Source organism: Podarcis tiliguerta, assembly GCF_965153285.1.
Source record: "Podarcis tiliguerta genome assembly, chromosome: 17".
Taxonomy (NCBI): domain Eukaryota; kingdom Metazoa; phylum Chordata; class Lepidosauria; order Squamata; family Lacertidae; genus Podarcis; species Podarcis tiliguerta.
In genome coordinates, this window is record NC_139550.1 from 36,386,346 (window position 1) to 36,413,471 (window position 27,126).

General features: G+C 42.2%; 1 protein-coding gene across 21 annotated transcripts in view; it reads left to right on the top strand.

Annotated features, from left to right (window-relative positions):
* The window catches only part of HUWE1 (HECT, UBA and WWE domain containing E3 ubiquitin protein ligase 1), a 101,515-nt gene that overhangs the window by 21,492 nt on the left and 52,897 nt on the right, over positions 1–27,126 (top strand). For 11 of the 21 annotated variants that reach the window (XM_083419145.1, XM_083419142.1, XM_083419149.1 and 8 more), the window contains exons 5-23: positions 1,567–1,773; positions 2,304–2,456; positions 4,274–4,336; positions 5,843–5,920; positions 6,891–6,938; positions 7,027–7,095; positions 7,773–7,872; positions 9,791–9,933; positions 10,164–10,314; positions 10,396–10,523; positions 12,260–12,400; positions 12,581–12,692; positions 14,240–14,392; positions 14,486–14,587; positions 15,430–15,510; positions 15,727–15,833; positions 16,841–17,018; positions 25,146–25,237; positions 25,441–25,652. In XM_083419145.1, coding sequence (XP_083275271.1) covers positions 1,567–1,773; positions 2,304–2,456; positions 4,274–4,336; positions 5,843–5,920; positions 6,891–6,938; positions 7,027–7,095; positions 7,773–7,872; positions 9,791–9,933; positions 10,164–10,314; positions 10,396–10,523; positions 12,260–12,400; positions 12,581–12,692; positions 14,240–14,392; positions 14,486–14,587; positions 15,430–15,510; positions 15,727–15,833; positions 16,841–17,018; positions 25,146–25,237; positions 25,441–25,652 — 2,318 coding nt within the window. The remainder of the gene's footprint in view (positions 1–1,566; positions 1,774–2,303; positions 2,457–4,273; positions 4,337–5,842; positions 5,921–6,890; positions 6,939–7,026; positions 7,096–7,772; positions 7,873–9,790; positions 9,934–10,163; positions 10,315–10,395; positions 10,524–12,259; positions 12,401–12,580; positions 12,693–14,239; positions 14,393–14,485; positions 14,588–15,429; positions 15,511–15,726; positions 15,834–16,840; positions 17,019–25,145; positions 25,238–25,440; positions 25,653–27,126) is intronic. The other 10 variants (XM_083419133.1, XM_083419151.1, XM_083419141.1 and 7 more) reach the window with 3 other exon arrangements.

Here is a 27,126-nt window from a genome sequence, read left to right on the forward strand (position 1 = left end):
TACCATTGTGTCTTCCCTCCACCAGAGCTCAACTTTTTTTGTTTTTCTTTACTCTTATATTGTGTTATAAATACTATTTACTTATTCCCCATTAACCAACTTTCCATATTTTACCCTTAACTTTGTGAGCTTCAGTTAATGCATATCAATAACTTGGTTATGGAACAATGTTTTTATCATATCTTCTTCTACACATTCCCATTCTTTCCTCAGTTTCTAATTTGGATAGCTGCTGTCATTTTGGCCAACTCTGTAAACTCACAGAGCTTGTTTTGCCACTCCGTTATTGAGGGAACAATGTCCCCTTTCCGATTTTTAGCTATTGGTATTCTGGCGGCAGCTATAGCATATAAAAACACTTCTTTTCTTATCTCCAGGGATGTCTGTTGAGACTATACCTAATAGGAACTCTTCTGGCTTTTTCTCAAATGATGTTTTAAACATATTTTTTTAGTTCTTCATGGATGCTACTCCAGAATTTTTTTATTTTCCTGCATCTCCACCATAGATGGTACATAATTCCTTCTGCCTTATTACATCTCCAACACATATTTGATTTTAATCTGTGTATCTTGGCCAGTCTGATGGGGGTCATATACCTCCTGTACATCAACTTTATCAGATTTTCTCTTATTGTGTAGCAAGCAGTAAATCTAATGTCTTGCTTCCACAATTTTTCCCATTGCTCCATCTGCGTATTATAACCAAAATCTTGGGCCCACCTCCTTTATTTCCTCATCTTTTAATTCCCACTCTAACAGTAAATTATAGGTTTTAGATAATAATTTCCTTTTGTTTTGTAATAGTTCTTTTTGTAGTTTAGATTCTTCTTTTCCAAAGCCGATTTTTTTGTTCAAATTAAATATGTCGTGTAATTGATGGTATTGCCTCCAACCAGTACAATGTTGTTTAATTTCCTCAAAAGTTTTCAGTTTCAATTGGCCATGTTCTTCTTTTAGTAGTTGGTTGTATGTAGCCCAGTTTTTCTCCATATTTTTCTTTTTTACTGAGATTGCCACCAGAGATGACACCCACCACGGTGTTTTGGGTTCTAGTAAATTTTGATTTCCTCTAATTCTTTTTTGTATGGCATTTTGTTGTATGTAATATCCTCTTATGAAGGCCTTACTTGCGTCCCATATCACTCATATCTGTTTCCTGAGCCATATTTATTTCGAAGAATTCCTTTAGCAGATCTTGAGCTTTGTTCAGTATCTTTTCATCCTTTAAGATCTTTTCATTCATCCTCCATCTCATATTTATTTTCCTCTTTCCCCTGAATTCTAACATAATTGAGTTGTAAAAGTTATAGCTTTATCCTATTCAGGCTTACTTGCTGTGCCAGTTGGACTTCCAAATAAGCACGCATGGGGGTTGGATCTAATGTTTTACTCTCCAATGACTTAGTCAGCTCTTGAGTCCACTGTATTTGGCTGATGAATATGGGGATAGCTTGGTTTCCTCCCCCGCCCCCCGGGAGGTATAGCAGACCCTTTCCCAAGAAGTCCAGTTATCTCTCCTTGTCACTGTCATTCTTCTCTGAATGTGCTTTTTCTTCTCTTTAAGTGCGAACTTTACCACTGGGTGGACCTGCTAGACAGATTCGATGGGATCCTAGCAGATGCTGGGCAGACAGTGGAGAACATGTCATGGATGCTGGTTTGCGACAGGCCGGAGAGGGAACAGCTGAAATCCTTACTGCTGTCAGTGTTGAACTTCACTGCCCTGCTAATAGAATACAGTTTTTCTCGCCACCTGTACAGCTCTATCGAGGTAAAGAACTCTAAAGTAGCAGGGTTGGGATTTAGAAGGGCTGAAGGGCCTCTCATCTGAAATATGTTTTAGAAGCAGATGATGGCTTTAATAGTGTAAAGCCGCTTTTCTGTTGGGACAAGAATGACAGCCGCACTATATTGTTGATTGTGGGAGGCAGATGGACTCAAATATTTAATACTTAAATACTTAGCAATTTTATACAATGCTTTAAAGTATTCAAGAGGTTTACATAGCATACAGTTAATTTTTAATTTTTAAAGCCAGTAGACAGGCTAGTACTATGCTCCCCATATTGTAGGTTGAGGATTGTAGCTGCCCTAAGGCTGCATATGGAGTCCATAGCAAAAGCAAGGTTTGAATTATGGACTTCTGGTTGATAACTTAGTCTGCTAGCCACAACACTACAGTGACTGAACATGGCAAGGAAGACCAGAGTATTTATTTGCTATAACAGGAAAATATTAATCTCTGGAAATTAAGATTGTGGTAATTTCAGGAATGTTTCAAATACTTTGCTCTTCGTTTAGCACTTGACAACATTGTTGGCATCCTCGGATATGCAAGTGGTGCTTGCAGTGCTCAACCTCCTGTATGTGTTTAGCAAACGCTCCAATTACATCACGCGCCTGGGCTCTGACAAGAGGATGCCTCTTCTATCCCGGCTACAGCATTTGGCAGAGGTAAGGAGCTGTAAAGAGACCTGCAAGAAAGTTGAAGTTCATTGTGTTAATGGCTTCTTTAGAATATGCACCTTTAGAAGCCATATTGATGGATCAAAAATGTAATGTCTCCAGTAAAGAATTATTCTAATCCGTTTCTCTCACATGGGACACACTTGGAGCATTGACTGTCATAGTATAAATGGATTTGCTCAAAGCAATAGAAAATGGATGATCTCTGACACATTTTCTACCTCTGCTTCCTAAATTTAAGGCTTTAGGCATCACATCTTAAATCTGGTTTGTCCTTTTCGGCTGTTTGCATCAGCCCATCTTACTTAATGTTTTATTATGTACTGAGGTTTCCAGACAGGAATTTTATTTGCTTTGGGGTCTTCTTCATATAGCCACTTTTTTATTTGTTGCGGGAGCAATTCCTTTTGAAAGGTTGTGTATTGTTAAACAGACTTTTGAGCCTAATGATGAAGCTAGTAATCCTGAAGATCATTGTGCTACAGTTTAGCCTGCTCTTGTGGCCTTCTGTCACATTGCAGGTGTGGTGTAATCTGAGACAGAGAGCAGGCGTCAGATTCCTTGAGCACTGCCTTTTTATCTGCTATGTGATAAAAGCAGCATGCAGCCAGGGTATATAAAGGAAGTTCAGTCTGTGACTAGCTTCAGAGGTATATTTTTGGCCGACCAGACCTCTAAGCATGCTGAGAGGTACAGTCCTGTAACTGTTTGTGTGATGGACTGTTTCACATGATGTGTTTTCCCACCAATCCTTCTGCACAGTACAGTGTAAAAATGTATGGTACAAAAGGTCTGAAGGCAGATGAAGAAAAATTGAGAGGTTAAAAAAAGCGGGCCGGTGGGACAGACACACAGCTAAAACAAAGCAGTTTGAGGGAATTGTGTACTTTCAGGGGGAAAACAGGAGTGGCTTTGTAAAACTTTGCTTTGGAAACAATGCTTAAATACTATATCTCTTCTCTGTCTGCTCTAGTTTATGTTCTTGATTTATTTTCTGTATTTTATTGGTGGTATTTCTGTTTTGTTTATAATTGGAAGCTATAATAAAGTAAAATATAAGCCACTGCATAGGTGGCTCCACTCATCTTTCTCTGGATCCAACCTACTAAGTTTTAATCTGTTTGTGGCTTAATTACACATCCAGATTACAAAACAAAGGTGACCCAATTCCTTCTCTCATTTTCAAAGCAGTTGAAATTTACTCTAGTGTCACTTGTAATTGCAGTTATCACAGGAAGCAATGATGTACATGACACTGCAATGTGCAGCTGGTTGTTTTCCTAAAAGGTCCAGTTTAGGTGTGCCTGTGGCAAAGACCAAGTACTATCATCACAGGTACAAACTATGATTCAGTGAGTCATTTCAAGCAGCTCTGAAGGCAGCTGAGCACTGGCGCCCTTTATCATAGCCTGTGACAGTTACTTAGCTCTCAAACTTCTGTTTTACCAGTCAACATTGTTGCATTGGGTCATGTTGGATGGTATCTTGGCAGTTTCTCAGTGGTATGTTGGCTTTCATTTTGGGTAGCCTTCATTACCACAAAGCAGAACGTGTCAATTGCTTTTGGAAACAATCATGAGGACTGTTTACATTAAGTAGGATTTTGGAGTCATAGGGGGAAGGGGGGCACTTAGTGAGATTTTAAATGCAGCTGTGAATAGAACATGCATGCCAGAACTTCACATAGCCAATTTTCTATTGATCAAGTCCAACTGAGGTGTACAGTTGAGTTTTCCTTCTGGATTGTTTTTTGTAGGGTTTTGGGGTTCATTCAACCTTTATGTTCTCCTCCTTCTGTCCTGCAGAGTTGGGGTGGCAAGGAGAATGGCTTTGGTCTGGCAGAATGTTGTAGAGATTTGCACATGCTGGTAAGTATTCCATTTTGAATTTTATCTTTTCTGCTACTTTGCGGTTGGTAGCTTGACCCATGGTGTGTAGAACTAATTCCCAGTTGCTTTTCTGATTTACGTGAATACATTGATAGTCCTTTCCCAAGTGTGTCTTTTATAGTGCCTCTCACACTGTTCGTATTTAATAGCAAATTGGCAAATAGTTGGTACTCTGCTCTTGCAGGAAGAAAATTTGGTCTTCCTAACGGGCAAGAGTCCATTAAAACACAGTAGGATTCTGCAATATATTTGATATAAAAGCCACTTTGCATTGCCTGGCATAGGCTTTGGAAAAGTTTGACTTCAAACAATGTTTTAGGGTTAGGGATTCTGACACCAAGATTTGGACACTGAAACTCTCATTTTTTGCTGGTATATATAACCTTCCTTCTTGAGGGTAAGCAATGTGTGATTTGAAAGAATACTGGGTATTTGGGGGTGGGAGTTCTTGGGTGCCCTTTCCTTGCTCACTGCATAATTCTTTCCCCCGTCCATGGTGGTCCCCTGAACCAGGAAAGATGCCAGTTTGTGGTTCTGATAGTTACTAGCCTCATCAGAACCGCCCTGTTGCTTTAAAACTTTCCAGTGCCTGCTTTGCTGATTTTTGCTATGTTTTGAAATGGCTACACTCTGGAGTGAAGCAGCATCATTGTGGGCAGGATCATACATAGGGTATTTTCAAGATGTATTGTTTTTGAGAATGATCAGAGTAACAGTCCTTTACAACATACACATTCTGGGTGTTGATCCTGGTGGAGATCACTTTTTGCCCCAGTTGGCTTAGCATGATCAACACAGATGGTACAGCTGCTATCATACCAAAACAGTGGCAGTTACTGTAAACTTCTGGAAATAGGAAGCAAAACATTTTTAAGGTGCTTCCTGGTTTGCCGCTACCGTCACTGCTGACAGCGATGTCAGGAAGTGCACCAACTGTAGGGCTCATGAGTTGTGAGGCCCATAAGGTCTGATGGCATGTTCTGAAATACTGCCCTTGACCTGGGGCCAGCAAAATTCTCCCCCTCGGCTGCTTCAACTTTTACATTAAGCTTGCATGAGCTGAGTGATGCAAGGCTGAGTAGTCTTATATGCATTGCTACTCATACCCTGTGGGGCTGCTGGAGGCCCAGGTCTAGGCCATTGTTCCATGTCTGTGCATCTTCTTGGATATTGCTGTTGTGTTCCTAGATATCAGCAGGGCTCCCTCTGCATCACCATGTCTTCATACCTAATCCTAACTTCTTACATCTTAACTCTCTTCCTCCTCCCACGTGCACAAAAAGATGTAAGGAGAATTGGGGTGGTGGTTATACTCACACTTCTGCAAGTGGGTGCTCTTAGCACCAGGGTGCATTGTCCTTTGTTACGCTAACGCCCCTCCCTTAACCTCCCCCTAGTCCAGGGTGAGAGTGGTTTGATTTTTTTTTTTGGAGGGAGTGTTTGCCATCTGGTTTGTTCTGATTCCATACTGTGATCTGTACACAGAAATACCCTCCCAGTGCAACTACACTACACTTTGAATTCTATGCAGAGCCAGGGGCCGAGGTCAAAGTGGACAAAAGGGTGAGTCTCCTACAGACTTGTTCTTGTAGGGTTCTGAGGGAAGTGGGTGGGAGCAAGATTTGGCAAATAAGCCCACATTGGATTGAAAAAGGCTATAGCACGTTGCTCCCTATTCAGTTTCTAAGAGAAGTGGGGTTCTCTACTCCCAATGAGTGAATACTAAGATGGAGGAAGTTACTTTAGGTATGAGAAGATGCTGGCAGCCAGTCTTCCTATTCTCAGATGCTTTCAGTAGCTTGATCAAATCATTTTGGAGGTTGTCATGGTCCACTCAGTGCCCTACCTCTGCTGTAGCTGCTGTGCCCTGCAATCAAACATGCTGCTTTTAACTCTTGGAGGTGGTGGTGATGGTGGTAGGGATTCAGTGGTGTTGAAGGCCCACTTTGTTGCCCTCATATCTCAGGGAGAGCTTGTTTTCCTATGTCTTGAGAAACACTCTATGAAAGGTCTCTTGTCAGGTGCAAACAGTTCAAACTTTGTCCTCCCCAAATTCCACACTAGGCCCTGTGAGGACCCTTACATAGTAGCTCCAGTTCCCTGAGTATTTGGGTGTAAAGTAGATGGCACACCTTGACAGTGTTCCCAAATTAAATGGGAACACTTCAGTGCCAGGTACATGCACCATTGACACTTTCAAGGTAACATCTCTGTCCACCTGTGAAGAGACTTCTCCATTTTGCTTCTCTAAATGCTTGTTTTTTCTAGGTATGGATTTATGGGGCAGATGTGGATTTATGGGGCAGCAGCTCTTTCTCAAATAGGGGTTGCCAGCACAGTAATCCGTATTGGGATATGATTAAAATACCCCACGAAAGCCAGGTCTGATTGTTGGCCAAAGGCACAACTCATTTTTGAGCTGTAGCTCTTGGTGGCTGCCCTTAAGCAGTTCTGTGGCACAGTTGTGACTTTGCCATGGCTTCCGAATGAGAGATCGGAAATGAACTCCAAAACCTTTTTGTTTCCTTTTCAGACCACCAGCAACACACTACATTATATTCACATAGAACAACTTGACAAGGTAAGCTAACTCCCCCTGCTTAATTGAATGGTATTTTTAATTTTGCCTTTGTATTGGCTTCTAAGCCTCTCTTATTTACCCAATGCAGATTTCAGAAAGTCCCTCTGAAATTATGGAATCCCTCACCAAAATGTACAGCATCCCAAAGGATAAACAGGTACATTGACAGGAAAGACCAATGTGGTGCTCTGGGTGCATTACAGAATGAGGCTTCTGGTTTAGTTTCAAGGAAAACAAATTTGCTGTTCTTCGGAGATTTTCAGTAGCTAAACTGAGTTAATGAATCTCCTTGGTACTTAAAATGGATTTTTTTCTGGGCTTGGTGGGGCGCTTAATGAGTTGAGAGCTCTAGTTTCCAATACTGCTAACTTTGGTGTGGTTTCCATATTGTGTCCTCAAAATGGGGAGAGTGTGATGAGACAGAAACCCATTGAGAGTGACATGGTTACACAAGGTAGCAGCAGATACTGCCCTGGATTGCATCAGGTTGAGTGCATTAGGGCCACCTTTATACAGATGGCTAAATGAGATAATAGAATAAATTGTATCATCTGGGACTTCAGAATAGGAATTGCATTTTGAATGTGCGCTCTGTAGACAAAACGAGGGCATTGGAGAGACTGGTTCATGCCCTGCCCTTGTTCTAGTTTTCTGCTTGCAATATTTACTTATATACACATATGACTGAAGTAATAAAATTTGTTGCATCTCATTCTGCTGCATATGTAGATCCTGCCAGGTGACTGGGGTCAGTTATAACCCTGTGAGGGATGCATTGTCATGGTGGGTGTTTGGGCCTTAATTGCAACACTGCTAACTGTTTTCTTCTTGTAGATGCTGTTGTTTACACACATTCGCCTGGCCCATGGCTTTTCCAATCATAAAAAGCGGTTGCAAGCTGTTCAGGCCAGACTGCATGCCATTTCTATATTAGGTGAGCATGGTGGCAGATGAATTCTTATCTGTGGCACTGCCAAAGTAAAGGGGAAGAATATGAGTTTATACAAGTGGACATTGGGATAGCTTTAAAGTGATACTTTTTATTTTGTTGCACGTGATCGTGTTTTCATGTACTGCCATGAAATAAATAGGCGTTTGATCAACCAGTGGGGCAGGACAGGAGGCATCTTCTCCCTGCCACTCTGTCATGTGTCCATGCCCCCATCCTGGCACTATGTCTGTTTTTGGCCCTCTCCTTCCATGGCCAGCTGCCGCCAGTGCATGCACTGGCTCCCCTCAGGCAGGCAGGCTTGGGACAGGCTAGGCAGTGGCCCCAAGCAATTTCCAGGGTGAGAGTCTGTCTCTGTCTGTGTCTCTCTCTCCTCCTCATGTGCCCTCCCCGTTGAAGTGGAGCGCTCTCCATTTTATGTAATTTCACATACATGTGCTGGGTCCTGGAACGTAACCCCTGCGTAAGGGCGGGGGAATGCCTGGACTATGCATTTCTGGGGACTCTTGACTTAGCTATTCAAGCTGCTTTTTAACTGATAGATGTAGTGGCTCACAACAAATGAAGTGAGCAAGTCTGTGTATCAAGGAAATCCTACAGTGTAGCTACCATTGCTGAAAAAAGACTTGGCCCTGGACATGTCAGCCTGTCCTCTCTATATATCAGTATTTAGACCCAGATGAGTTAGTGCTATCAAGTCTTGACTTATTTCCCAGAGACTAACCGGTAACCAGCTGATATCTTTTGGTACCAAGGAGATGATTCTAATAGTCCAGGCATAGGCAAACTCGGCCCTCCAGATGTTTTGGGACTACAACTCGCATCATCCCTGACCACGGGTCCTGCTAGCTTGGAATGATGGGAGCTGTAGTCCCAAAACATCTGGAGGGCCGAGTTTGCCTGCAATAGTCAGTCCCAGCCACTAGCTTGGCTGCTGCACTAACTGAAGTTTATGGACAGCTTTCAAGGGTAGCCCCAAACTGAATATATTACAGTAATATAATATGGAAATTACCGTAGCGCAGATCTCTGCTGCTCCTACAGAGAAGGCATAACTGGTTGTACCTGGTAAAAAGGTACTACTTGTCATAGTGTCACCTTTATATATAAAAGCAGCAGTATCTTAAGATACAATCTTAATAGGTGATCTCTCCCCACCCCCCGAATTTAGATAAGATCTATTCCCAATCCCCAAGATTAACAGGGGAGCAAACACCACAATATTGTCAATGAGATAAGTTTAAGTTGGCTGTAAGCTTCTTTCCTACTTAACTACTGCTGCAGATACCAATTCAGGAATTTCACTGCCTCTGCAAAAGGGGCAAGCATTAATTGTTGCCCATATATTGATGATACACCATTCAAATTCTGTGATGACATTTCCCAACAGTTTCATAAACATATTAAAAACATAGGAGAGAGCCAAGATGGTTTTTAAGTAGTCTGAGAAAAATAAAGAACTTTACACTAAATTGCCATCTTTGAAAGCTGTAGTCTCTTCCCACACCCCCACCCCTAATTTTTTAACAGGCCAGGGAACAAATGTTATTGTGCTTATTTGTGATGTTGCTTCATAGAGTCCTGGTTGACTTAAATGCTTGTTCCTTCATGGCCAGTTGGTGGGGTTGTGGTTCATAGCAATGAGAATTTTGGGTTGTGGACTAACAAATGCAAGGACCAGAGGGAAGCCAAACGAAGCCATATAGAACCATGTTTGCTTTCTTCCTCTGATCTGGAGCACCTGGACATAGCTTTTACAGTAGAAGCTTGTGCTTCTGGATCAGAGACCATAATTGTATTAACCAGTTATGTGTCACTTAAAATAATGGATAGGTTTGTCTCCCACCCCCCATGTCTGTCACCTGCTGCAAATTCTTAACAAAGCCTCTCTCTCTTTCCACAGTGTATTCAAATGCCTTGCAGGAATCCGCCAACAGCATTCTATACAATGGGTTGATAGAGGAGCTAGTGGATGTACTGCAGATAACAGATAAACAGTTAATGGTACGTCATCTATCGACCTGCTTCTCCTGCCCAGACTTGTTGGTAAGGAAAGCTAGCTCAATGGTACTCACCTTAGTTCCTTCCCAAGGTATTGGCATTGGGTTGGACTGTAAAGATTCTGGAGTTTTTTTCTGCCATTTTCCCTGGAGCTTGTCACTAGCCTATTCAGCTTCCTTTGATACTGACTGAATATGTGGATATTTATAAATTATAATATAGCACACGATTCTCCTCGGAGCTAAATCCCTAATCTCCCCATTTCTCTTTGACAGGACATCAAAGCCGCCTCACTGAGGACGTTAACTTCCATTGTGCACTTGGAGAGGACTCCAAAACTCAGTAGTATTATTGATTGCACTGGAACTGCCTCCTACCATGGATTTTTGCCAGTCCTAGTCCGGAACTGTATACAGGCCATGATCGGCAAGTATTTCTAGATCTCACATGTACTTTGGTTGTATTCTGCTTGTTGTATTCTAATGGTGCTTCCTTTCCTCTTCCCAGATCCCTCCATGGAGCCATATCCACATCAGTTTGCCACAGCACTCTTCTCCTTCTTGTATCACCTGGCAAGCTATGATGCAGGAGGTGAAGCTCTTGTCTCCTGTGGCATGATGGAGGCCTTACTGAAGGTAACGTATGCTCAGAAGAATGTGTAAGGCAGCCAGTTCCAAAAAATTAGAGAACTGTTTGCTGGACTCCGGTCAGACAAAAATTGGACATGCAGTTCTTTTGACTGTTGTCCAGAAAACTGGAGCACTGTTGTGTGTACAGATACCCTTCTCTGTCCCTCGCCGCCACATCTTGCTGCTGCTGTTCCCGTTAGACTACAGATGTTTGCCAATTTGTTTCTATTGAATTAAAACTGGTAAATCTTGAATGCCAGCCATAGGGAAGCCCAGTTTCTGAGGCCGAGAAACTATCTTAAGAGTAGAAAAGATTGGCTCATAAGTATTGGAGCCTAAAGCATGCATGCATATGTGTATCTGGTTTGTCTCAACTGAAAAGCCTGTTCTGTCAAGCCAAGCTCTGATTTAATAGCATTTGAGATTAGGCATAGTAGCTGCCCTTTGAGAAATCAAACTGCTTGGTGGCATTCCAGAGCATTTAACCGTAGCCTAACTTTGCTGTTGTGACTTTAGTTGTTGTGTTCTGGTCCTCAGATCTCAAGAAGGGCCTTACAGAACTAGAAAAGGGCAGTCAAAATGATCAGGGGGCACTGGAGACACACACACACCCCTTTGAGGAAACGTTACAACCTTGGGGTCTTTATTTTGAGGGGCTAAGGGGGAACATTATTGATTGAAAGATATAAAATTAAGTATGGTGTAGAGCAGGGATGTCCAACTGGTCAACAGGTCAATCCCCGAGTGATAGCAGGGATCCTCCGTGGGGGGGGGGGAGCATCCCCGCGTGTGCTGTCGTGACCTGGTGAGAGTCGGTTGACCCTGCTACATGGGTGTTTTGGAAGCCCCAGCCAGCAGGCTGCGACAAATTAACTTGGGCAGGATCGCGGATCCCTGGCCATGCCAGTTTACTCATGCGATCGGGTGGCACTAGACTGTTCCTGGCACTCGGCCTCTGGTTTCCCGCAACAGTGCAACTGGAGGGGACTGGTCACAGGGACGAAGGCCCACCTAAGCGCCGTGTTGGAGGCGAGGGGAGAGTGGTGTAGTGCTTAATGTAGTGCTTAATGTTTTTAAAGTGATTTATGGCATCCCCGCCCCCCAAAAAACTCAACAAATTTGGCCTGGCCCCCCTAAAAAAGCTTAACAACTTTGGTCCCTGTCCCCCCATGGGCAGATCACTGCCAGTTTTTCAAGAAGTGAAAATCTGGACACAAAAGTTGTTAAAAGTTGTTGAGCTTCCCTTCCCCCCCCCCAGTCCCCCCCAAACACTTCTGATATGGGCTGCCACACACCTGGGGTTTCATGGACATTTTAACCAACTTTTGAAAATAGCGCCTTGGTGCCCTTTTCAGCGGATGAATCCTGACTTTGTCTGGGAAATTCCGGACTTATGACAGCCCTCTGGTTACTAGTCAAGATGGCCATATGTTAACCTCCAGTATGGAGGCAGCATGCCTCTGAATACCAGTTGCTAGGGAATTTGAGAAGGGAAGAGTTAAGTTATATTGTGCCTAGGTCCTGCTTCACATTCAGGCATCTGGTTGGCCACTTTGAGAACTGAATGCTGGATTAGATGAACCATTTATCTGATGCAACAGACTTCTTAGGTGTTTTCTTTCGAAATTCTGGATTCTCCCCAGTGTCAGTTGAAAATGGTGGATTGTTGTACCCATGGGTTTATCACTTTTGTGGCTCCTGCATTCACACGTTCTTTTCTGCTTTTACATCTTTCTTCCCAGGTGATCAAGTTCTTAGGAGATGAACAGGACCAGATCACTTTTGTGACCAGAGCAGTCCGTGTGGTGGACTTAATCACAAACCTAGACATGGCAGCTTTCCAGTCTCATAGCGGCCTCTCTATCTTCATCTGTAGACTAGAGGTAGCTGTGCTTTATTCTTGTGTCAACTGCTATTCATTGCATACTCCTCATGCAGGCCTGACTTCAGAGCCATTGTTTATTTTTATTGCAGAGTTCACCATCACTGAGACCAGTGATTCAGTTAACTCTACTCAGGTTGTTTTAAAGCTCTTTTTACATATAGGTACCTTTGTGTTTTAGCATGAGGCAGACCTGTGTCGGAGGGAATGTCCCTTTGTAATAAAGCCAAAGATCCAGAGACCTGCTGCTACCAATACACAGGAGGGTGAAGAGATGGAGACAGACATAGAAGGTATCTCATAAGAGCTATTGGTCACTTTTACAGAAATGTTTATAGCTTACTGAACCAATAAATGTAGAGAGGAAAATCTACAGAAACGGTATCTGTTGATAGTATTGGATTTTATTTTAATTGCAACTTGATGTATTTCTGTTAGCTTTTATTACGTTTTAAAGAGATTTAATAATCCTATGTTTTATAGAGCTATAGCTAAAATGTTACATGTTAGATACAGTTGGGATGCTTCTGCTGCCTTTCAAGAACTGGATTTTGAAATAAAATGAATTACCGTATTTTTCGCCCCATAGGATGCACCGGCCCATAGGACGCACCAAGTTTTTTGGGGGGAAATAAAGAAAAAAAATTTTATTTCCCCCCCAGCACTTGTGGGGCCAGCAGCGGGGAGAAGCGCTCTTCTCCCCGCTGCCCGCCTTCAGATCAGGTCCGGGGACAGCGGGACGACGCGCTGCGCCTCCCAGCTGTCCCCGGAGCTTGCGGGGCAGGCAGCAGGGAGAAGCGCTCTTCTCCCCGCTGCCAGCCTTCAGATCAGGTCCGGGGACAGCGGGAAGACGCGCTGCGCCTTCCCACTGTCCCCGGAGCTTGCGGGGCTGGTGGCGGGGTCTCCCCGCCGTCAGCCTCCAAACCACTTTGGGAGACAGCGGGATGGTGGCGTTCCGCCTCCCTCTGTCCCCCGACCTTGTGGGGCTGGCGCTGGGGCTCTCCAGGCTTCAGCGAAAGCCTGCATTCGCCCCATAGGACGCACACACATTTCCCCTTCATTTTGGAGGGGGAAAATACGGTAAGTAGAATTGTGAGATGAAAGTTAAACTTCATGCATTCTCCATAGATGGCAGATTTGACATGCTTAGCCAGTTTTGTTGGGGTGTGTGGTTTGGCTAAGTTGGTTCAGCACTTTTTGAGTGTTGGGGGATCCTCTGGGATTTTTACTTTAGAAAATGGGTGAGGTAGGGTGAGACAAGATAGAATTATACATGGTGTAGAGAGAATGAATAGGGAGAAGTAATATTAGTCTGTTGCTCTGGGGCAGGTTAGGTTGTTGAGTTTTGAAAAATGATAATAAAGAAGTCATGCCTACTGTCATCTTGTGTTGGCAAAGAGAAGATACAGCTTCTAAATGAAAGATAGGGTATTCCAACAGCTATAGCTTTGCAGACATAGGGTGGAACTTGTGAAGGGCCTGTGCTAATTTGTCTTACGCTGAGTACCGTATTTTTTGCTCTATAAGATGCACCAGACCATAAGACGCACCTAGTTTTTGCAGGAGGAAAACAAGAAAAAAAAATATTCTGAATCTCAGAAGCCAGAACAGCAAGAGGGATTGCTGCGCAGTGAAAGCAGCAATCATTCTTGCTGTTCTGGCTTCTGGGATAGCTGCGCAGCCTGCATTCGCTCCATGAGACGCACACACATTTCCCCTTACTTTTTAGGAGGGAAAAAGTGAGTCTTATAGAGCAAAAAATACGGTATATCTCCCTCTCCCGCGCCCACGCACAACTGAGTCCAATTATTTCCTGTAAAATATCTTTCCATTTCTCTAGTTTCTGACGTAGCCATGGAGAGCAGCCCTGGGCCTTCCACCTCTGGAGAACATCGACAAGAAGTTGTGGTTGAAACAAGGGCCCCAAGTGCCATCACTCCTAGCAGTAGCAGTAGCAGCAGCAGCACAAACATGGTAGTCTCACCCCGAAGTGGTATGTATTGACTTGTATAAAAGAGCTTTTGTTGTACCACTGGAGTGTTTGCCATTGACTGATTTCATTTTCTGGATTCCTTCTTTATTCCAGGAGTTCAGTGTATCCCTCAGCGAGCAGCACTTCTCAAGTCCATGTTGAACTTCTTGAAAAAGGCCATCCAGGACCCAGCTTTTTCAGATGGCATACGGCATGGTGAGAGACTGCCTTAGCATTTGGGCTAAGCCAGCAGTTCTTGAACCAGCTTTCCCTTGACCATCTTCTCATAATGACAAGATGCTTGTCTCTTTGTGGTGTATAGTAGCCTGTAAATGCTGGTGGCTGCACAACTAAAGGCAGGAGTCTCCTGGGATGCTTCCATCCTCCGCCAGTTTGGTTCTACTCGGGCAACAGATCTCTTATGAATTCATTACCTTTCTTTTCTTTCTTTTTTGTAAATATTTTTTATTAAATTTTACATCTCAGATGGTGAATGTTATGTTTGAATGGAAATCTGAGAATTCATTAGCTTTCTTTGGTGACTTTTGTATTTCTATCCTACACAGATGTAAAAGTGTGAAATGTCACACTAGACCTCTTTTTGGAAGTTGCTCTTGTTCTGAGGAATGAACTTCCCAGCAATAGTCACCAGTGTCTAATCTTGTGCAAAGCAAACCACAAAATGTGGTGATTTCCTTAGAATCCCAGTTTCATTGTTTAAACCCAGAGAAATTTGCTAGCCCATTATTGTAAAGATATTGGAACCGTGCAGAGAATAGTTACTGACATCCTTGGAAGCCAAATGAGTTGCTGAATAATATTTCTGGTGGTTTGGGGGTGGGGATTTAATTGCACTATGAAGCTCCTTGTCCTTTACCATTACTAGCAAACCAGAATAAATTGTACAGAGTGATAGAATATTTTGTACATGTCTGCATATTGTATAGGCGATAAAGTAAAGCTTATTGGTGCAGCATTTTTAGTGGAAACTTTACTGAAAGTGCTTTATGTAATTACCACATTATCCGTGGCTTATTCATTATGTCTCCTCCTTGCAGTGATGGATGGCTCTCTGCCTACCTCTCTGAAGCACATCATCAGCAATGCAGAATACTATGGGCCATCACTCTTCTTGCTTGGTAAGTGTGTCTTTCATGCATAATAAATAATACGTTTCTTAGCTGGTTTCCCTGGACCACATCCCTCTTGATTTGTTTCCCAGGAGTGACAGCATACTCTGGGAATGGGCCATTGTAATGGGAGGTGTCATCTCTCAGCCTAGCTGCGAAGTTGTCCTGCCTAGGAAGACCTGTACTGGTCAGCGACTCACCTCATTCTCTCTTCTCTCCTGACAGCCACCGAGGTGGTAACGGTCTTTGTATTCCAAGAGCCTTCGCTGCTATCCTCGCTACAGGACAATGGCCTAACAGATGTCATGCTGCATGCTCTCCTTATAAAAGATGTGAGTTTTATTATTTTTGTTACCTCTGTTCCTACAAAAGCCTCACGTTGTTGTTGTTTTTAATCTGGGAGCTGAAAGAGTCTTAGTAATTTTTACACTTCCCATTTTGCATTCCAGCAGTTGCTAATTTCTGGCACTGCAATCTAATTCATTTTGTAAATGAATATACTTGATAAAAACATTTCATACAGTTCATGTTAAGTCTACTATGCTGGCCCATTTAGGGGTTCATGGCACAGTTGGAATTGCACTTGTGCTACTTTTTCGACATATCTCCTCAGCTACTCTTTTATTCTGCTCAAATGGAGGATGAATGTGGAAATACGTGGATTTACTTCCCATTTTGTCTTTTCACTTTATTTACACACCTCAGTCAGTTCACTCTACCATTTCTTTCCAATTTCCACTGTTGAATCTTCCTGTTTATATTGTTTTCTCTCAACGTAATCCCTTGAAGCTACTATTTTTCTCTCAAGTCATTCAACTCAGTTAAGAGAGTTCTCTGGCTCCTATACATAAGAATGGGTTCCCCATTCCACATAAAAATTCCTCTTCTCCCCCATTGCTTTTATGCCATATCTCACTGCATTTTGTAACGTTGGGCCAAAGGTGAGCAGAAGGTTGATCAGGATCTGCTGGCAGATTTGTGTGATAGGAAGCAGATTGGAAAAAGATTCTTACTCCGAGTTCATTAAGAATAGCAGCAACAAATTGTCTTTTCCATGTAAATCAGGTACTGGGGGGAAATTCCTAGGCTCAGAATATGCTTGGAGGCAAAATTCTTTTCAGAATTTCAAGATCTTCCATGGAGTAGCCAGGTGCAAAGGACATGTAGCTAGAATTAAAAAAGCAAAGAAGATCTGACAAGCCTGAAGTCTAACCATTCTTGTGTTAGGTTGTTAGGCCTCATTTGCATCAAATAAACGTTTATAAAGAAATGTTACTTTTATAGCTCAAGTGCAACTTTGTGACCCTTTTGGCATTGCGGTGCACATCTCTCCTGACAGGTCCCAGCCACACGGGAAGTTCTGGGCTCCCTTCCTAATGTCTTCAGTGCCCTGTGCCTGAATGCCCGGGGCCTCCAATCCTTCGTTCAGTGTCAGCCTTTTGAACGCCTCTTCAAAGTGTTGCTCTCACCAGACTACCTCCCAGCAATGCGGAGGCGTCGCAGCTCAGACCCACTTGGTGAGTATCTTCTGGGGTCCGTTTGTGTTGGGCATTTCTCCCTACTTGTCGCCATCCTGTGGTCCAGACATTAGATAGCCGTCTCCATATATATTAAGGCTTTCACATGGAAGAGGGAAAAGTTTGTTTTCTCCTGCTCCCTGGAGACAACTGGAGGGTCCGTCCCCCCTTTTAACTTTTGGAAATCATTTTGAATTTGACTATTATCCAGTCTAATTAACAAAGTAACCCTCGTGTTTTCTGGCTCATATATAGGCTCTGTTCCTATGTGAAATTCTTATAAAGTGGAATGTTAACAACCTGTGATGAGGAATTCCCCATTTCCCTTTTAAAAACAAGCTTCTATTTTTTACCATTTCTAATGATTTACTGCCTCAGAATCCTACTTTCCTGATGCCTTAATACAGCACCAAGTGTTGTGCAGCTTGTAGTGTTTTAACACGTGAATGTGCAGCTTTCCACCTGGCATCTTTGTCTTTGCAGTGGGTGATCTTGTAATCTCAGCCAGAAATTGTACTGGCAGCAAACAAAATGAGATGGCTATGAATCCGAAAGCTTTCATTCAATCATTGATGGTGCCTTAGAAATGTAACTTATTTGTCATACTTTTATCAGTTACAGCAAGAGTTGCCAATCCTTATTATTTGGAATAAAATTTTATTTGTTTTCTATTACAGTCTAATAATAGCCTCATTATAGTAATACCAATTTTTAATACAATTATTAATGCCAATCATTCAAGTACTGAATTATATAATTTAGTTAAAGTGGCCCCCTGCATGCTTGATTTGATGATTTTCTTTATTTCTGCGTTCCAAAATCTTATTAGTCAATTGCATTCTGGTTATAATAATAATAATCCCTTATACAACATCTGCAATATTAATAACTCTAATCATGTTGACACATTAAATGATTTATAAAATTTCAAGTGAGGATCGCCAACCATATGCTTGTTCTTGTGTGTGGCAGTGTTCAGAATGGAGGGAAGGATGGGTGTCCAGTGCTGGCATCCAGTGAAATATGGGCATGTTTAAGGAATGTGTTCTGTGTAGAGGAGGCTGAGCATGTATAAACAGAAATTGAACAGAAGGAACATATGCTACTTGGGCTGCCGTGGTTGCGTAGAAAAATAGATTCTTTTGACCTGTGGGGACCCATACCTGATTCTTAAAAAGAAATGCAACCCCACTCAATCTTGAATTAGTAGCATACCCAGCCAACAGTGCTTCCATCTTGTTTGGGCAACTTGTTTACTCACATCCAGTTCATCACAGACCTTAGACAGCAGTTCGGAACCTTAGTTAACTCATTGAAAGCAGATGAAAAGGAGAGATAGCATTGAGTGTCCAAAATCTTCAGCCAAAATCGACTTCCGGAGGCGGCGCGACCGGTAATGGCTGCCTTCTCCGAGTAAGGAGAAGGGAGCTCCGCTGTAAACGGGTCGTCCGCTACGGCGAAGCGGAGACCCATTCAGGAAAACCACAGGTGGCAGAAGCCTGTGGTCTCGGGACCCGGCGGGCGCCAGAAGCAGCCCCCAAAACGTTGAAGGGACCCCGTAAGGGGCTCCGGATCGCGGAGGGGGTAGCGGCGCTGTGGGTCGTTGCGCAAACAGCGAAGTGAAGCCGCGTTGCTGTTGCCGGTCAGCGCTGTCCTTTCTTCCTGCAACTTTTCTGAATTTTGGAAACTACAACCCGTGAGTAAATTTGGACATTGAAAACTTTCTGAAACTTTTGTCAACTTTCTGAAACTTTTTGAGAACTTTCTGAAACTTTTAAAACTTTTTTAAAAAAAGTTGAAATTTGGCTGAAAACGGAGTGAGGATAAGCAGGAAGCCCATCTCCCGCTATACTGAACTTTAAGCAAAGAGCAGGAGGAGTGGAGACAAAAAGTTATGCGTTAACTAAATGCTGGCACCCTGTTAAAGCAGTTTTCTGAGTGAAAGACTTTGAGCTATTGACTTTTGCTGGTCATATTGGGAGTGCATTGATACTCTTCTTCTGTGGAACCAGTGGATTACAAAATAAATAAGAATCTCTGGTGCTGGAGCTGCCTGGAAGAGCACCAGTTTGCAACTTTGGATACATTGAATTCAGGTTTTGAAACATTTTGAGTTGGAACTGGATACTTTGAAACTGTTGCAGTCAAGGCACTGTAAGAAACACTGTTTTGCCTTAAGTTTTACTCTGCTAAAAATAATACATTGTGGAGGCGATGGACATGGATTTAAATTTATAAGTTTAACTTGGATTTGATCTTTTCCCTGAAGACGTACTAAGCTCCCTCTAGAGGATTTTGGATTTACAGCAGTGACTCTGTCCTACTTTCCCTTTCCCGGCCTCTGTTTGACTATTGTATCTGGGACTCTGCTTTCTCATGGGAACAACTTGGATTGACCTTGGATTACAGATAACTTTGGAATGAGTGGCGCAAGGAGAAGAGGAAGGACTAAACAAACAACTTTAACTTTATCTGCAGCCTCACAGCGCAGATCTTCTGTGCCGGCCTTGCCTTCCACTTTGCCTCCAGACATAGAGGCGGCCTCCCTAATACAGGCAGGGGAGGGAGAGACAGAGGAGCCGCACCTGGGAGATATGGCTTCAGGGACAAGTAGCTCTGTCTTGGAGAAAATTTTGGAGAAACTGGAGGCTCTGGACAAGAAGGCTGATTTGCATACAGCTAAAATTGAACAGAACACAGAAAGCTTGAATAAGCTGACTGGACAAGTTGCACGGAATGCCCAGTCTATTGGAGAATTAAAGGAGGCTGTAGGTGAAAATCGTAAACTGGCTGAAGATACTAGTCAAAGACTGGAAGAACTTGAGAAAGAAGTAAGACCACTCAGCAAACAAGTTGGAGAACATCAGATTTACTTTTCGATGACAGAACTGCGAAACAGGGAGACCAACTTGAGGATACGGTCAATACCAGAGGTGGAAGAAGATAATTTTATTGAATTTCTAACTAAGGAATTTGCCAAGTTTTGGAAGTTAGAGGAAAAAGACTTCAAAATCGTATCTGCTTTCAGGCTTGGCAGAGTCAGAAGGACAGAGAAGCCCAGAGATTGTTTGATAACACTGAGATCAAAGGAGGAAAGGGACAAGATTTTGGGCCTGCACTACGAAAAGTCACTAGACATTTTGGGCAAGAGAATTGAAATCTACAAGGACATTCCTAAGCAGTTGCTGGACCTTAGATCTAACTACACGGAATTGGCAAGACTGTTGAGAAGCAACGCAATTATCTTCAGGTGGGAGTTCCCACAAGGATTATCTTTTACCTACAGAGGGAGAAAGATCAAAATCAAAACAGTGGAAGATAGAGACAAGTTTTTGGGAGCACACGGAGAAGACCTCCACAAAGGACTTGGATTGCCAGCGCCAGAACTTCCAGGGGAGCCCGCCCCCTCGGATCCTCAAGGACCGGAGAACAAGGTACCACCCCAGAAAGAATAACCAGACCTATCCAGGATGTCTCTGCAGCTTTTGAGCTGGAACATAAATGGCTGTAACAGTCCCGAAAAAAGGTCTAAAATTTTTCATATTTTAAAAAAGGAACAATTGGACATTATATGCTTACAAGAAACACATGTGATTAGGCTCCATAGAAAGGTGTTAATAAATAAAAGGCTTGGTCAAGAATTTATATCATCGGATACAGTTAAAAAGAGAGGTGTGGTGATCTATGCAAAAGAGAGCCTTTCACCAAAATTTCTCTTTAAAGATGAAAGTGGAAGAATCCTCGCAATAGAAGTACAGTATCAAGGAGAAAAAATTTTGATATTAGGAATTTATGCTCCAAATGAAGGAAAATCGGATTTTTATAAGAAGTTGCACGAGACCATGCTGGATTATCTGGATTACAACAACGTCATCATGATGGGGGACATGAACGGGGTAGTATCAACAAATATGGATAAGTCACAGAACCAGAACATTACTAAAGAGGGAAGACTACCTAAGACCTTTTTTGAAATGACTGACAATATGGACTGGGTTGACATCTGGAGAGTTAGAAACCCCTTGGGAAGAGAAGGAACATTCTTTTCTGAAGCTCAACTGACTTGGACACGAATCGACCAAATATGGATAACTAGAAGTCTGGCACCTAAGGTGAGGAAGGTGAAAATCTGCCCTAAAACATGCTCCGACCATAACGCCTTGAGAATGGATATGACATTGATCCCAACCGGCTCCTTTAGATGGAAGATGAATGATGGCCTGTTTAGAGACCAAAGAATTGTAAAGAAGGCCCAAAAAACTTTAAAGGACTATTTTGAGATTAACTTGAACACTACGGTGGAAAAAAGAACTATCTGGGATGCAAGTAAAGCTGTGATGAGAGGGTTCCTGATTCAACAGAATTCTTTAAAGAAAAGACTGCAAAATGAAAAGAAAGATAAAATTCTGGAAAGTATCAAAGAGTTGGAGAAGAAGTTAAGATCTAACCCGAAGTCCCAACCGATTCTGAGAGAAATTAAACTTTATCAGGCACAATATTCCAAACTGATAAATCAGGAAATAGAATGGAAGATTAAAACAATGAAACAAAAAACTTTTGAATCGGCAAATAAATGTGGGAAACTGCTAGCCTGGCAGCTGAAAAGGAGACAAAGATTAAATACAGTAACAAACTTAGAGGTTGAAGGAAGGAACATTCAGAACCCGGGAGAGATTAGAAAGTGCTTCCAGAGGTATTTTAAAAAGCTATACACTCAAGGGCCACAAGATGAAATAGAGATTACACAATTTTTGGAGAGAAATGGATTAGCAAAGCTGTCAGAAGAAAATAGAACAATTTTGAATGGCAAAATAACACGACAAGAGATTGAACAGGCCATCCAGAGTCTGAAACAGGGCAAATCACCAGGGCCAGATGGACTGACCTCTAACTACTATAAGACATTGAAGGATTATTTGATACAACCTTTGTTGGAGGTCAGTAATGAAATAATGGAGGGGAAGAAGGCGCCTGAATCGTGGAAAGAAGCATTTATCACATTGATTCCAAAGTCAGAAACTGAAAAGACACAACTCAAGAACTACCGTCCCATCTCCCTTTTAAATGTGGATTACAAAATATTTGCAGATGTTTTGGCACGAAGATTTAAGAAAGTTTTAAGTGAGATAATCCATAAAGACCAGGCAGGCTTTCTCCCGGGCAGACATATGTTTACTAACACAAGGAACATCATAGACATATTGGAACTTTTACAAACAAACATAAACACTAAAGCAGTTTTAATTTTTATAGACGCGGAGAAAGCCTTCGACAACATATCTTGGAAATTTATGAAGGGGAATTTAAAAGAAATGGGAGTGGGACGGGGGTTTGAGAACGGGATTGAGGCAATATATTCAGAACAAAAGGCTAAACTGATAGTTAACAATGTGGTTACAGAAGAGTTTAAAATTGAAAAAGGTACACGACAAGGCTGCCCGATTTCCCCATTACTGTTTATTTCGGTTCTGGAAGTGCTCCTGAATATGATTAGGGGGGACAGGTTGGTAGAAGGGATTCAGGTCGGAGCGAAACAATATAAACTTAAAGCTTTTGCAGATGACCTAGTTCTGACATTACAGGAGCCGGAGTCTAGTTTGAAAAGAGTACTACAACTGATTCAAAACTTTGGTCGAGTGGCAGGATTTAAGTTAAACAAGCAAAAAACTAAAGTTTTGGGGAAAAACTTGACAGATACTGAGTTGGAACAGCTTCAGAAAGAGACAGAACTAAATGTGGTTAAAAAAGTTAAATACCTAGGGGTAAACATAACAGCAAAAAATCTGAGTTTATTTAAAGATAATTATGAAAAATGTTGGTCAGAGATTAAGAGAGACTTGGATAGTTGGTCAAGACTAAAACTTTCTTTGTTGGGCCGAATAGCTGCCATCAAGATGAATGTATTGCCAAAAATGTTATTTTTGTTTCAGACACTGCAGATTGTAGACAAGACAGAGTGCTTCCGGAAGTGGCAGAAAGATATTTCTAAATTTGTCTGGCAGGGCAAAAAGCCCAGAATTAAATTTAAAATATTAACAGATGCGAAAGAAAGAGGGGGCTTTGCCCTGCCAGATTTAAAGTTGTATTATGAAGCTGCAGCTTTCTGCTGGTTAAAAGATTGGTTACTTCTTGAAGATACGGATGTCTTGGATTTGGAAGGTTTTAATAACGCGTTTGGATGGCATGCATATTTATGGTATGATAAAGCTAAGATAAATAAGGCCTTCAAGAACCATATTGTCAGAAAATCAGTTTTTAATGTCTGGACAAAATATAAAGACTTACTGGAGAATAAAACTCCGAGGTGGCTGTCACCCCTGGAGGCTAAGGCTCGGAAAAGAGCCAATATGGAGGCCAACTGGCCAAAATATTGGGAGATAATAGAAAAGGATGGTGACAACTGGAAATTGCAGAGTTTAGAAAAGATGAGAGACAAAGTGCGAGACTGGTTACAATATGCTCAGATTAAAGAAGTGTTTAAAAATGACAAAAAGCTAGGATTCCAAGTGGAAAAGTCAAAGTTAGAAACTGAACTGTTAGAACCTAAGACTAAGGTACTTTCAAGAATGTATAACTTGCTGCTGAAATGGAACACACATGACGAAATGGTAAAATCAACAATGATAAAATGGGCGCAGGACATTGGGTATAATATTATGTTTGAAGATTGGGAAAGGTTGTGGACCTCTGGGCTGAACTTCACTGCATGTAATGCGTTGAAGGAAAATGTGATGAAAATGATGTATAGATGGTACATGACCCCTGTTAAACTGGCTAAAATATACCACTCGTCTGATAGCAAATGTTGGAAATGTAAGGAAAATGAAGGAACATTTTTTCACCTCTGGTGGACCTGCCCTAGAGTGAAGGCCTTTTGGGAGAAGATATATAATGAATTAAAAAAGGTGTTTAAATACACCTTTACTAAGAAACCAGAGGCCTTTCTCCTGGGTATTGTAGGCCAGAGTGTGTTAAAAAAGGACAGAACATTCTTTATGTACGCAACAACAGCAGCAAGAATATTAATTGCCAAGAATTGGAAAACTCAGGAGCTACCCACGGTGGAAGAATGGCAGATGCAACTGATGGACTATATGCAATTAGCCGAGATGACCGGCAGAATTCGAGACCAGGGAGAAGAAAGGATGGAAGAAGACTGGAGGGAATTTAAGATTTATTTACAAAAATATTGTAATTTGGCTGAGTGTTGAATTGGATGCCAGTGCAGATAATTGTCTACCATTAAATTAGATTTAAGGCTGAATTATATGTCAAACCAAATTAAGATTATTAATTAAGATGAGTTAAATGATAATTTGTTTGAAATAAATTTAATAATGATGTAAGTGTATGCGGGAGGTGTGGGGGAGTCCCATGTAATAATTGAGAGATGTTAAATAGACAATGATAAGTTGTGCTTATCTAATATATGCTTTATTTGAAAACTTCAATAAATATATATTAAAAAAAAAAAAAAACAAAATCTTCAGCCAAAATCTCCAGACAGTTTTGTGTAGATTGAACCTTGTGGCATTCTGCGTGTGAAAGGCCTTTGGATGGAACAATAACTCCAGCTGCCACCTTTGTAGACACACCTTGCAAGAAAGAGAGACCACAGCATGGCCTCTCTCTGCTCCAAACACAAGAGGCAATCCAGAAAATATCAGGGGATTTTGGAGAATAAACAAGATCCTATTCTCACTTTCCATCTCCTATCTATGCTCACCCACAGTTTATAATAAAGACATTCGTGCCTGAAGATTAAACACCATACCTAGAAGTTGGTATTCTTGAAAATATCATGCTAACTTTTTATGAAAGCAAGATCCTGGCTTATGGATTTGGAGATTAATAGGTGGAAAACTCACACAGTGTCTGCAAGAGAGTCATACCTAGAAATTAGCTGTTACTCCCATCTGGCTTTCTGTTATTTTCCCTTATACCTTGTTTCCCTTTCATGCAACACTGAACCTTTTTTTTTAAAAAAGTTTCATTAGAATATTGAGTTATGTAGATTAAGAGGACAAAAATAAATTGTTACTTACTTGACTGGGCTGGTTTATGCCAAGTACCACAGTACTTTATAGTTAAATCTAATTTACTCCCCTTTCCCGGTGTTCATTCTAGGGGACACTGCTTCCAATCTTGGAAGTGCTGTGGATGAGCTCATGAGGCACCAGCCCACACTCAAGACAGATGCTACTACAGCCATAATTAAGGTAGGAAGCAGAACAGAATGGTCCCTGTGCTGTTTGTCTCTCTATCTTGCCAACCTCCCAAGTTGTGCACCTAGAAGTTGCCTCTTTTACACTGTTTTTTTCCTGAATGCAGTCTTATTTGGAGAATAACATCCCAGACTGGTATTCTGGAAGTCCTAACAATAAGTTGTTCCATGCCAACATGCTTGTTCACTGTTCTGCAGTTACTAGAAGAAATCTGCAATCTGGGCCGAGACCCTAAATACATCTGCCAGAAGCCCTCCATTCAAAAGGCTGATGGAACAGCCACTGCTCCGCCACCTCGCTCAACTCATGCAGCAGAGGAGGCCTCCAGTGAGGATGAAGAAGAAGAAGAGGTGCAAGCTATGCAGAGTTTCAATGCCACGCAGCAGAGTGAGGCAGAATCCAGCCAGCAGTGAGTAGCTGAGGCTAAAAATAACATACAGCAATCCTGTGAATGGTGGCTTGCTGCAAAGTCTAGCCTGCACTTGCTTTCTGATCAGTTTTTAAAGCTGCTTGAAAACAACCTGTATTTGAGGGCAGGGTGGATGGGGGGCTTGGCAAAACAACTGGGCTGTCCTTCATGTTTAGGAAGAGCATGGTGATGGTTCAGAGAACCCATGAAGTTAATTCCATGAATCCAGTGAGGTCTTGTTTTTCTTCAGTGGCAATCCAACATGCCACATGGCAATTAGTTTTGAAACGGAGAGTTTCAGAGCAGCTGGTGCCGGCACGGGGTGTGTTGGGACGGGTGAGCTATACAAAAGTTACATCCCACTGGATTAGCAGAGGCTCTCTGGGTAAGCCTAAGCAACTCTCTGGATCCTGGTCAACGTGCTTCACATAACTGTCAAGGTTGCTGCGTATAGCAGAAAATGTACTTGGGCAGCTGTTACCCATGTTGACTGGCAAGTACATTGTACACAGCAGAAAATGCATTTGCATAGCTCTTCGTGTGTTAGCAAAGCATTCATTTTCCTGTGTGCTAATGTCACTAGTAAAGGTAAAGGGACCCCTGACCATTAGGTCCAGTCGTGGCCGACTCTGGGGTTGCGGTGCTCATCTCGCTTTACTGGCCGAGGGAGCCGGCGTACAGCTTCTGGGTCATGTGGCCAGCATGACTAAGCCGCTTCTGGCGAACCAGAGCAGTGTATGGAAACACAGTTTACCTTCCCGCTGGAATGGTACCTATTTATCTACTTGCACTTTGATGTGCTTTCGAACTGCTAGGTTGGCAGGAGAAGGGACCGAGCAACGGGAGCTCACCCCGTTGCAGGGATTCGAACCGCCAACCTTCTGATCGGCAAGTCGTAGGCTCTGTGGTTTAACCCACAGTGCCAATTTGAGGCAACTGTTGAGCTCGTTTATTGAAGTGTACTGTTGCAAAAAAGAAAAAAGCCCTTCATAAGAGTAAAGTTTGATTCCTTTGAGCATTTTTGGTAGAGACTGTTTGAGAAATGGTGTATTTGTTTGAGTGTATGTTGTCTTGTTGTTCATGCCTGCCTTGTGGTTTTGAGTCAAGACAGGATAAGACCATGGTCATTTTACTGTTTAGCATTATTGTGATATTGACCCTTCAATACAAGGTTGCTGACATTTAATACCTCCTTGGTATTGAAGCAGGCCACAGATTCACAAATAACTCCTTAGATTCATGGTTTGCATTTGGTAGGTTTACAGTGCCACACAATGAACAGAGTATCTAGGCAGTGAACATAATACAGCCAGTGAATGGTAAAGTGGGCTCTGCTGGGTTTATAGCCCTGAGATATAATTGAAGTGATATATTATACCAGGAGTCAGGAACCTTTTTCAGCTGTGGGCTGGTTCACCATCCCTCAGACCATGTGGTGTGCCGGACTATATTTTGAAGGAAAAAATGAACGAAT